At 43.8% G+C, this 12666-nt stretch overlaps 1 protein-coding gene across 3 annotated transcripts in view; it reads right to left on the bottom strand.

The window, feature by feature from the left end:
• Window positions 1-10321, bottom strand: part of LOC125324039 — a 12979-nt gene extending 2658 nt beyond the window's left edge. Inside the window, exons 1-9 of one of the 3 annotated variants that reach the window (XM_048299564.1) lie at window positions 10059-10321; window positions 8785-8955; window positions 6988-7062; window positions 4603-4689; window positions 2860-2971; window positions 2083-2227; window positions 1278-1391; window positions 536-680; window positions 1-113 (exon numbers count right to left, since the gene is read on the bottom strand). The exon at window positions 1-113 is cut by the window's left edge and continues 36 nt beyond it. In XM_048299564.1, the coding sequence (XP_048155521.1) occupies window positions 1-113; window positions 536-680; window positions 1278-1391; window positions 2083-2227; window positions 2860-2965 (623 nt within the window). In that variant the 5' untranslated portion in view covers window positions 2966-2971; window positions 4603-4689; window positions 6988-7062; window positions 8785-8955; window positions 10059-10321. Of the gene's footprint in view, window positions 114-535; window positions 681-1277; window positions 1392-2082; window positions 2228-2859; window positions 2972-4602; window positions 4690-5617; window positions 5694-6987; window positions 7063-8784; window positions 8956-10058 lie in introns of those variants that run through there. The other 2 variants (XM_048299566.1, XM_048299565.1) reach the window with 2 other exon arrangements.
• Window positions 10322-12666: the final 2345 nt, after the last annotated feature.

Here is a 12666-nt window from a genome sequence, read left to right on the forward strand (position 1 = left end):
GCAGTGGTTGCTTTCTCATTGGGGACATTCCACTTGTAGATCAGCACGATGGCGAAGTTCAGCAGCGTGGCGATGCTGGTCCATGTCACATACAGCGCCAGCCCATTCTGGACCTGCCACACAGCACAGCAAGAGGACAGGAGTGACATACAGGTAATCTCTGTTTGTCTTTGGTGGCCCATAGGCCCTGGTGCACTTAAGCCAGCCTTCTGGACCTAGCTGCAGGAAAGGTCCCTCATCATGGAGAAAAGGTGAAGCTTTGGAATCCTGAAGGGCTCCAGAGATCCAGCCCAGCGGTGTGTTATACTGGTGTCTCAGGAAGTGCAATAAAAAGAGCAGAGCCCACTCCCAGTTTGTGCCAAGAGATGTAGATGCATTTCCAGAAGGGTTGGTAGGAACTTCTCTGTGCAGTGCAGAAATCTTTCCTGAGCTATGATCTGCCACTGAATCTTTCACTCTGATACCTCCAGCACTGCACAGAGGTTGGGTTTTTTTTACCATTTACCCACAGCACAGCTTCTCAAAAGCCACCTACCAGAATGCGGATGAGCCAGAGCTCAGCTTTGTGACCCTTCACAAACCATGAGGAATGGATGCTCAAGGCTCGGTGGGAAATGAAGAGGGAGGCACATGTGGTAAGAGAGAGGACTGCCAGGAACACCAGGGCTGGAAGGAGGTATCTAGGACAAAGAACACATACACACACAATAAACATCACATTTTTCTCAGTGGTGTCACAATGCCCTAATTTGTAGCTTTAGTATTTGGCCTTTACTGGCTTTAAGTTGATCAGCCTTTAATAAAGGTAATCGCTACACGTAGCCCTCATTTTGACATATTGCTGCTGCTGTTTTACTCTGTTAATCATGAAGTTGTTTTCCTGACTGCAAGTGATTTCTTCACCTCTTGACAGTGGTGCTCTCATAAGCCCTTAATGTGACCATCATTATGGAAACAATCCAAGGCAAGGAGCTTAACTGCATTAATGAAGAGAGGCACAGCTCCTGTCTCACCTGTGGAGGTGAAAATGTAGAATAGCAGCTTTGAGGAGATCTTAGACATCAATGACCAATCTGTTTCATGGGCAAGATGACAACGTAATGCAAAACCCCCAAACTTTTATGAAGGCTACATTTTGTGAAAGCCTGGTATAGAGTTTCACAGGTGGGATTAAGTGTTCACACATAGAGGGGGAAAAAAAACCATAGAGAAAGAGAAAGTACTGGGGCAATCCCATCAAGAGCATTAGAAAGTATTTCTAACAAAAGACAACTTACTCTCGGTCCCACAGAAAGAGCCATCCAACATTCAGGCCATTATTCAGACACCACACCACATAAAAAGGTATTGGCAGCAAGTCTGGCTTTATGAAGACATATCCAAGTTCATTCCTGCCAGGAAAAAGTGGCCATGAAGAAAGGAAAACAATTCCTGCATTGACCAGACAAACCTTTCTGGCCTCATTTTCTTTATATTATGAGGGATTTTACATTTGAATTCAACATTTCAGCTTACATCAGACTATTTCTCCTGTCTGTCCTTCTTTGATACAATACAGAAATACCTGTGGCTTTCCCTATCAAGCAGTTATTGATCTCATAGCCCCAGGAAAAGTTTCAAGTCCAGTCCAACAAACCAAGAGACTCCCCAGTGCTGGTTGTTTGATCTCTAACAGAAAGTAAACTCAAGGCATTAGCTCCGTAATCCATTAATTTTGCCCCTGTGGATTCTCAGCCTCTAGCAGTGGGTAAGTGCAGGTTCTGGGTAAATCTGTCTGACCCCCTGAATTGCTGGAAACGAGGCCTCACAGGGAAGTTTACACACTTTGATACCTGTCCACATGTTAGAGCAGTTCATGTACACCTCCAAACTTCTTCCCAGCTTTGGATGCTGGACATAAGAGATGCTCCAGCCACAGAGCTTGAACATATCAAGTCAGGATAAATGGCAATGGGTTTGCTCTTACCAGAAACCCCTAAAAGGGGGGTAAGAGACTGAGCTACTCCAAAAGGGAAGAGTCACTGTCCTTTCTCATTTATACTGTAAATAGGGAAAACTGTAAACAGAAAATAGGGAAAATACCTTCGACAGATCCCTGACAAGGCGTAGAGAAGCCAGGCAAGCTGCCAGGCATAGATGACATTCCAGATGAGGAAAGTCCAGCCAGCTGGTGTGAAATCAGTGCTGTACTTGGCCGAGATGTTTCCAGGGGTTGTCCTGAACAGACCTGCGGTAGTGAATGTTGCAGGCAAAAGTGTTATTACATCCAGAGGATGGGGAAGGACTGCTGATTTTCCTCAACCTTCAATCTTCCTCCCTACCTCAGCGGGTTCAGGGATGATGAGAGCACAAGCTTGGTGCAAACCAACCACGTGCTGCGGTTGGTTTAGACACCCATTATGGGGTCATTGTCCCTTATTGGGAACACTGAGCACCTTCCCTCTTACACAGAGCCAGAAAAGCCAGCTGAGTATGAAATCCAGGGGAAAGCACGATGGCAGTTCCTGGTAGATTCAGCTGGGTAGTGTTCAAATGCAGCACCACTGTTGTCTACAAACCCCCAGCAGCAGCCTGAACTTCTTCCACCAGGGATACAAAGGAATGCAAAGACTGCCTTTCTACTACCATTGGATTCAGGTTCAGTGGGGATATTCACTTGGGTTTCAAGGGTCTGGATAGGGTTCAGACATCTGGCTGTAACACCTGGAGGATGCACTAGCTACCTCCCCATTTCACAGAACAAGATGTATTTGGAGAGTTGATGAGGTAACAGATCTATCCCATCTAAGCCACCTTGTATCATTATGTGATATTAAGCATGAAACCCACCTCTGAACAAAGAAAATTTGCTTGCATTACCTTTGAAAATCCCAGTGGCATTTCCAGCATTCATTATCACCATGACTGTGAAAGTAGCCAGAGACAGGAACATCACCAAAACCTTCAACTTATGTAGAGCATCCATCTTATTCTGAAACACATTGGACATATTGTTGGCTTATCCTACAGGATGCCTGGATTTGTTCCACATCCCAGAGACTGTTTCAGAAATAATGTTGTAAATTCACAAATTTTAACTGCCAACTTTTATTTGTGGATTTTTCATTAGAACTAAAAGAGGCCTTGCATGGGCTAGGAGCATCTCCATTTGAAGAGACCTCGTGAGATTGCAGAATGGAAATGGGAAGCTTTGGGAGAGGCGCCTGCTCTGCCACCCTCCATCACTTACCAGCACGATGCAAGAGCCACAGCTCAGGTTTGCCTAAGGTTTGCACAAAGACCTAAATAATTAGCCCACAAAATTAGCTTATCTGGCATCACCATTGCATTTTACTGAAGCAAACAGGCTTATCAAAGGAAGCAAATACGAAAATGTTGAAGTCTTCTCTTCGCAGCCAAGCGCCTTTTAGTTCAACATAACTTCTCACATTTACCTCTCTAATCCTATAACTCCAGTAAATTAACTTCCTTTCATGGTGGTATTACCTCTTCACCTACTGGCTGCAAATAAGCTTTTAATGCTTTAGCACATCTCAAGAACTTCATAGGCTATAAAATCCACATTGTACAATTTTTCAAGGTTAGTAAGTAGTGACTTGAGCTTTCCCAAATGATTTCCATTAGTCCAGCATTAATTCTATCCCAGAAAAGTTCAGTGCCACCTCTAAGAGTAAGCACACATGCACTCAACTATAGGCAACAGCTTTATTTCTCCTCACAGCTCAGCACTTGAGCTGCTTTCTCTGTACAGTGGCACTTCCTTGCTTTCCAGGGTTGGCAGGAGTAACAACTGAGTTGTTTCACATTGCTCAGTCTTGAACAATAAATTCCAGTTCCCACTTCAGTGGATTGTTTTATAGTTCCAGGCTTTGTTCATGGAACACGCTGCATCCAGACACGTCACAAGGAAGTGGGAAGGGAAATTCTGTTTTCTGCGAATCCATACGTGTTTTTCCCTTTTCAGTTCTATCTTAATGGAAAAAACACCCTTCAAAAAAATGAAAATTAAAATCCTATGTGGAAGAATGCAAGATATGAAATTCCAACTAGATTTATGTCAGTCAAATCACAGAACAACATGTTGTCTTCAACAGATACACTGGATTAGCAAATTCTGGAAAGAAAAATCCACTTGTACTATTAGACACATTGTTTCTGGCTCAAGAAATAACTCACATGCAGATTTCTGAAAGCCATGAAAATGTAGGAGAAAAATACCACTGTACACTTGTCAATGATCAAGGAAAGAACATAAGAACAGGATATTTGGCTGCTCCAAACCAGTACACAGGACTAGATGGTCCTGTGATCTCCCTGTCAGGCCAAATCTCTGTCCTCCCATAGTCCTGTAATTGACTTCAGCATCACATTTCTTTTTCATTAGCATATTTGGAAGAACCTTGATTGCACAGCTTCAGAGAAACCCATGTTTGTTTACAGAAGTCTAGGAGGAAAGCCTTATTAAACAGGTCAATAGTTTCACTACTGTCTCTCACCTCCTGCCTCCCTCTAACTTACTGCTTGCAATAAATGTCTGCAACATTTCCTGCCTGCAGTCTCCAGTCACAAACACCCATTAGAAGAATCAGAAATATTACTCACAGGGATCCACACAGGCTTTTTGGCAGTGTTTTACAGCTGTGGTTCAGCTACAAGCAGCGCTGGGGAGTCTCCGCCGCCTAACCTTATCTAAAGAGATTTCATACAACTCTCAACAGACTAATAATCACGTATTATTAAAAGAAAAATAAAAAATCATAGCAGTTAGACGTGCTTTCTGTCTGCATGCTGCTGCAGCCTCCAATTGGCTAAAGCCTCCCAAAAACAAGCACTTATGCAAGAGAAATGTGATTACTTAACCAAAGCCTTTTATAACAGCCAGACATTTCGTATAACATTGCACGCTCCCAACTTGTTGGCAGACAGAAGCTAATGAGTGCATGCTCTGGGCTCTTGCCTGCTTTGTCCTTCCCCATCCCTGCCAGGAGGAGGGAAACTGAGCACTTAATCAAAATATTGCATCTCAAAATCTTAGCACTCCTGAGTGGGAGATTCTGGCAGGGAGTGCTGGAGAAACAGCACAGATTTGGGGTTTGGGAAAGATGGGGATAAAAAGTTATTTGAGTTGGAAGGGAGCTGAAAGACCATGTGGCTCCAATAACCTCCCTGCTGTGGGTAGGGACACCTTCCACTAGACCAGGTTACTCAAAGCCCCATCCAGCCTGGCCTTAAACATTTCCAGGGATGAACACACAGAACCACAGAAAAGTTTAGGTTGGAAAAGACCTCTAAAATCCAGTGTAACCATTAACAACATAGATCCATAGTCTGGATCCTGTAAGCAGCTACAGATCTTCCTATAGCCCCAGATGGAGATTGGTTCATGTGTAAATTTTTGTTCTTTGATATAGGAAAGGCTCCTGCCCCACAATGCAAGCCCATCCCACAGAAGCAGAGCAAGCCATGCAAGCTGATCAGTCTCTGCCTGCATCTGTCTGCTACCGAACCACAGTCTCACCACATCCACTCCTTTCATTTTATATTTCTGCTTGTTTCCTCTCAAATTTAAACTTTTATAGCCAATTAAAACATTCTTCAGCATCAAAATGTTATTTACCTTGTGCAGCCACAGTGCTTACCAAGCAGACAGTCTGGCTGGGAACTGCCCCATGTCAAATATAAAGGCAGTGAATTAACTAGCACCTATCCTCACCTATTGGAAACAACATAATGGGACTGGGAATTAACCCAGCTGGAGCTTCCTTGGCCACTGAGATAGGGGTGGAAAGCCTACATGAACATGGATTTGCCAGCCGTGGGAAGTGCAGGGCATCCAGCCAGCACTGTGCTGTCTATTTATCAGTGTGGGTGTGAGGTCCACCCTTTGAAGGCATCCTGAGGTCCACCCTTTGGAGGTATTCTGATGTGGAAACCAGTGGTTTAAGTATGATTATTTCTTATTAGCCAGACAACATGTTGTGCTCTACACATGGCTCAAAAACAAGAGCTGCTTGAGCTGCTTGTGCATAGCATGTTCATTGAAGAAGACAAAGGCCTGAGCTTGCAGCATGGTGGCATTGGCATTTTTCCCTCCTTTTTTCACTCTGTGAATCCCCCAGATATGTATACATTGACTCTGCCCATGTCCTAGAAACCGCCTTCAAGTCACAAGTTTATAAGCACTTGTTGCAGCAAGCATGGGCTGAAATACAAGCATAACCATGACCAACACTGTATGGCCTCCCCTCCTAGTAGATTAAAATCCACAATGCACCTTTTTCCACACTGGACCATGTCTTATTTATGGCCCTCTTATACATCTAGTGTGTATAGGCACATATATGTCTTTATTGATCAGATAGTCCAAATGACCTCAGCATGATGTCAGACATTACATTTCCATCCGACAAATGGCTGGCCTGAAATTCTTCACTGAATACAGGCCGCTTTATCATCCATGTGCCTGTCAGACACAGCTGGTCAGCCAGGTCCATACTGATCTAAACCTAGGGAAAGTTCTGCATGCAGGAAACATTGGACAAGTGGAAGAACCAAAACACACACACTCCACACACGCCTTGCTGTCCCATGTTCTTGCTGGTTATTCCATAATGCATCTTTTGTTGCAGTGAGACAACTGGAAACATTGCCAATACAGTGGTAGCCTTCTCCTCTGGCCACACTCAGTAATCCATGCAGAACCTTAAAGCCCACATTCTGGGTTTCAGAAGGGGTTCTTTTTCAGAATAAATCACAACACAGGTCTTGGATAAAATATTCAAAATTGTTTTATCATGCAGCTCTACAAAAATCCCCTCAAGTACGTTGGTAAAGTACAGAGCAATGTACTTAGTGCTTATAAAGTTATTAAAATTGAATGTCTCTTGCTTCACTAGGCTGTACAGCATTCCCAAAAGTGGGAATGCTCAGGACAGCTATAGTTTTAACATACCAAACTCAAAGGAACCTTTTATGGAAAGGCCCTACCTTTCTACAGTGTATCTTCTCTGAAAGAACTTCTAGGTTTATTTCTTCGACATGGGTTTGAATCTCTTTGCTGGCCTGTTGAGGAAATAAAATTATATTGTCAAAGGAGTGGCAAATGCAGTTATATAATTTTAGACATGAAATGGCTGCTAATGCTTGTATGCACAAAGAGAAGCATGATATAATCCATGTTTACAGGAGGATGTGTCTTGAAATCCAGATATGCTGCTGAATTAAATCACTGGAACCAATTCCATGACACAGACAGTGGTTGGTGCTTTTCAAGATAAGTTGCTTTGAATCAAATATAAGTTTGTATTAAACTGGCTCGTGACAGAGGAAAACAGTTACCGACTAAAAGTTATTTTACCATCAGAGCAGTTTTCCACTGATAAACAGAGGAAAATACAGGCTCCTCCTGTATTACCAAAAATCTTTAAAGGGTCTATCTTTAGACTCTTTAGAGCCCTCATTTGCTTTAAGAGAGGAAGAAAACGAACAGGAAAAAAGCTGCTTTTCAAGAAGGAAAGACCTACTGTGCCCATCGCTCCCCATGCATGCTCCCTGCAGCACCATGATGTGCTCCACCAGCATCAGGGCACCTCAGACACCAGCTCACACACCAGAGCAGGACTGGTTGCACTGGGACCACAGCTCCACTGTCACTCCCCCATGCACTGGAAAGCCATGTAAGCATTTACAAGGTGATGAGCTAGCATGAGCAGACTTTGTGCTGGTGTTAATGCCCTGATGACAAGAGGAAGATCCTGTATTTTAAAAACCCCCTCAACATGAATCCTCCAGCTAGTAGCTGAAATAAGACATTATGAGCACAGACAGTTTGAGTTCCAGAACAGAAAGTGGAAGCCAATTGCTTTCCACCTAGAGGCGCCCCTCTGGAGGTCCTGTCCTCAAAATAAACTCATTTTGCACTGTGCAGGAACCGAGACAAGTTCATCTGTGGACAGCTCACCCACTTAATGGCACACACTGTCATCAGCAGGAAACTCCAGAAAGCAAAGCCCCAGAAACACCTTCCCAGCAAGGCAGGAGCTCAGCAACTCCAGTCAGTCTGCCAGAGCCTTTTGTCCCCCTCAGCAGCAATGACGGGTTAAATCCTAAAGATATTCTGCACACTCAGTGCTCCAGTTTAATCCTTATAGCCACTTGCTTTAACTCCAGGCTTTCCCAATGTGCTGGTCAAACTGGGACCCAAGAGTCAGTGACCTCGTTGGAAATCATTTTCAGGCCAAGTTCAGCAAGTGTTGACAACCAAATATACTAATCTTCTAACAACAGCTCAAGCATCCTAATCCTGCAGTGGGTTAATCTGGGTGCCTTCAATGCCAGGGATTTGCCTTTCCTTGCTGCTAGAAGGGATGGGATTTGGCTGTGCACATCAGGATGGGCACACAGGGAAGAGGATCTGTGTTAGCAATCCCCTTCGGGTATTTTAAGAAGGAAAATCATCTGCTTTTTATTGTTGGAGAATAGAACAGATCCACCCTTTGGCAGCAGGGAAATATCCCTAGGTTTGAGGGAGCAAGAAGAGTAAGGAACTCACTACCCTTGTATTTTCAACCAGACTTCAAGCTGCCATGCTAAAAATCATTGACTGATCTCCAAATCTTTTCATTGAACTCTAGATTAAGGACATTATTGTAAGCGTTTAAGTAACTCAGACTAACCCCTGCCAGCTCTTGTGAGGGAAAGAGGGACAAAGACAATGCACTTCTGTCTCTAAACTGAACTTCTAAGAAGTAACAAAAAATATCATTCCCAGATGTTCTCACTTACTGGTTAAGGACTGGGAACTTTGCCTTCTTCAAGGGCAGCCCAAGAGTCTGCCTGCAGCAGTGTCCAGCTTCTGGCAGGCAGGATCCACAGCATCAGATCAGGAGCATGGCGGCAGGAAGGCACAAGGAACCAGAAACTCACCTGCACAACCCACTCCTTCAAACAGGATGGCTGTGAAGAGATGAGGAAAATAGCAGAGTTGAGCAGCAATGAACAAAGACACATTTATATGGCTGGATATCTTCAATTTATAAACTTCTTCGTTGCATAAAGGTTATTTTATTCAATCCCATGGCATTACTGCTGCTCACAGGACTCTCCCATGTTCTCCTCCACCACTGAAGGAATGATAAAACCAAGAGCATTCATTCAGCACTCTGTTTGCTCAGTGTGTCACTTCTCTATCCTTATTGATTTTAAGAATACAGACATATTACTCTCCTGGATACCTCATCACTATCACCCTGGAATGCTTCACAAGCATTTAATTGTTTCTCTCCCCACAATTCCATGAGAAAGAGCAAAAGCCAGCCAGGGAACAAGCACTGACAGCAGTGGAGTTGTCTCTAAGCCTTCACTTGGTAGAGGTGGCTGTTTCGCAGAGCCCACATGGCCACCAGCGTGGCCAGGAATAGAGACAGATATGAAGGGAGAAAAGGCACCTGGATGGTGGTCAGAGCACAAGTTTTTCTAACTTCTGTGGGAGCATAGAGCTGCCTTCACTTATAGCTGCAGCATCCAGGTCAGCAAGAACCTCTCATGCAGAAAGCCTGCCTGAGAGGTAACTTGGGTGGCCTGATTTTCTTTATGGTGCTTTTTTTGTGGCACTTTATATGCTTCAATGCAGTAGTGTCACCTATAATTGGCAGCATTCAATGCCTCTCTCAAGCTGAGCATTTAGAAAATGAGGAACATTTGGATGGCAGCAGCTTTCCTACAAGAGGACAGCATGAAGATTAAACAGACGACTTCCATTCACAGCAGCTGAGTGCCTCACTTTAGCAGGAATACTCCTTTAACATAGCAACTTTGCAATCTAATTATCTAGGTATTTTTAAAAGGCAACTGTGGTTTATATAAAATGCCATCATATGGATATATATCACCTCCTACATGAACTATTAGCAGAACTAGAACATTTAGTCTCATTACTGTGGGAAATTAGTGGAACAAAACTCATTGCAAGACCTTAGAGTTACAGAAGGTGATACTTTATTAAAAAGATTCCAGTAAGTTGGTCCTACTCACTCCCACTCTCCCATCAACATACTCACGTGCACAGGACTGTATGCGTCAATCTGCTCTGGATCAGCCAAGTACAGCAGGAAGCACATGGGATAACACCACCACTCCACTGCGTCTCTGGGATGGGCTTTTCTTTATTTCTGTATGCATCTTTTATGCCCTTCAGCAGTGCATACAATGATTTTGTGTCTCACCCTTCAAGAGTTTCAGGCAAAACTGAGCCTTTTGTTACCCTTAACTGGGCATTTCACAGTTTCTGTACTGTGGGTCATCATCTTGTCTCCTTATCTCTAAGGCTCCAGTTTGGATTTTGTCCTCTGGTTATTTATTTGCATGAAACATATGGGGTGGTTCTGCAGCAATTAATACATGCCACTCCTTTAACTCTTCAACTGCTGTTTTTCTGTTGTCTTCAGCCAGGCGTTTCCATTCACATCAGTATTGGTATGTCTGCTAAAAACCTCCACATCAGGCAGGTCTTAACCACATGAGATCCTGGCACAATTTGGAAGCTGTTAACTTCCTGTGAACCAGCGCAGGGAACAACCCTGGCAACAAATCACACAGCTTTTGGCTGGCCATACAGAAATGCAGAGGTTGAAAATGTCTGTGTGTTGTGGCAAATTTTAGACAGCAGTCCCTTTAAGTGATTTTCTTGTTTATATGTTATCACACAAGATTCATTCACCCTCCTTCCCACATGCCTCATCCTTGTTTCTCCATCTGCTCACCTGTCTCATTCTCACTATTCCACACAATTGCTCCCATCCCCTTTCCCTCAGGGGAAATAACACTTCCAAAGGCTGGTTTCTGCCAATGTCTACCTTCTCCTCTCCCACAAGGATGTGCAAAAGGATTTTCAGACCTATAACTCAACAGAATCATTTGGCTACTTCCTGAAGGCAAAAAAGCAATCCTTTACTCCATGTTCATCTTCCAGACAAATTTCCAGGCTGCCTTTCAGAACACGGAAGAGTTCAAATAATGAAAAAATTATTTCAGTCAGTAATTTAAGACAAAACATCAGTTTCCTTCTAAACTTAGTCAAAACCATCAAGACCTCTTGTACTGTAACTTCGCAGAAACAAACTAAGCCTGAGGCAAGAAAGAAACAATAGAAAATTGCAGCAACAAGGGAAAGCTGCAGCCAAAGAGGGAATTTTGGTGAAGTCAGAAGAGAAAAAAGGGAGCTCTAGCAGGAAGCATAAGGAAGCCATAACTGCAAACAATACTGTAATTTTTGCCTAGAGTAAATGCACGTGTTACTGAAGATGTGTGCACGCACACCCATATACCCAGATCCTCACTTTGCAGCCTCCCCAGAGTCATGCAGTAGGTGTTTTTATTCTTTCAAGCTGGAGACCAGGTATGTCCATGGAAAGCCAGCTGAACACAAGGGCTTTACATCTCAAGGTGGTGAAATGCAGTTTCTCACAGAAGCCTTTTTCAACACACAAATGTTCCCAGGCCCTGCCACCCACCACTGGAGGCCTGTCTGCTTCTGCAGATGCAGATGAGGACCAACCCCTAGTGCACTCCCAGTGCAGCTGGTGATTTGGGCTAACCTGTGTTTTGGACCTGAGATGCCTTATCTTGTCCTTTGGCTTGTTCTTTGGAGGGACTGGAATACTTTCCTTGGGCAATGTAGAATCATAGAATTGTTTAGGCTGGAAAAGACTTGTAAGATCATCAAGTCCAAAAGTTCACCCAGCACTAAACCATGTCTCTAAGTGCCACATCTACACATCTTTTAAACACATCCAGGGATGGTGACTTCACCACTTCTCTGGGCAGGCTATGCCAGGGCTGGACAATGCTTTCAGTGAAGAAATGCTTCCTAATATCTAATCTAAACCTCAGAACATCAGAAGCATCCAGAAAGGTCAGCAGCATGATCAGCCACCTCTTTTGAAAATGATTAGCATCAGATTGATGAGCACTGAATTCCCACAAGTGTCCAAAAAAGTCAGTAAGAGTCCAAACCTTGTGCATATTGGAGAGGTGCCTCTTAATATATTTTCCACTGAACACCAAAACTTTGTGTTGTCTTAGTCCAAACACCCTTCGGGGTTATCATGATGCTACTTTTTGCAATTCAATCATCAAAGCAGTGTCCGCCCTTCCTCCTTTTCCTCCTTCCGACTAATTAATTTTTAAGCAAAACTTATGGTGCTAGCAGTTTTGATCTGGTTATTCTGTTGAGGCTTGTCTGCAGTCAGACTCCACAAAGCCTCAGTAGTGCCATCGCTGCGAGCTTGCTGTCATGCCCGGGAAGTCAGCTGAACTAGCAGCTCTCCACATGATAGGACAACATCCTTTTCTCCTGCATTACAGCTTCCAAACGTGTGAAAGTGCCATCAGCACAGGGCTTTGGCAGTCTCACAGACTAAGGCACCTTACTGGCACGCAAAGTGGGCTGTGCAAGACACAGATGAGTGGCCAGTCAGTCCCCACCCCTCTCTCATCAGCTTTAGAAGCTCAGACACAAGTTGAGGCATATCATGACTCATTTTGTTTGAAAGTTTGTAGAAGTGACAGAGTCAGGTCCTACAGATAAACACAGGATCATTCTCACCAAGTGTATTTTCTTTTAAAGACTCTGAGTGGTTATTACTGCAAAAGAGGTTATTTATAGGC

The sequence above is a fragment of the Corvus hawaiiensis genome, chromosome 3 (genome assembly GCF_020740725.1).
Source record: "Corvus hawaiiensis isolate bCorHaw1 chromosome 3, bCorHaw1.pri.cur, whole genome shotgun sequence".
Lineage (NCBI taxonomy): Eukaryota > Metazoa > Chordata > Aves > Passeriformes > Corvidae > Corvus > Corvus hawaiiensis.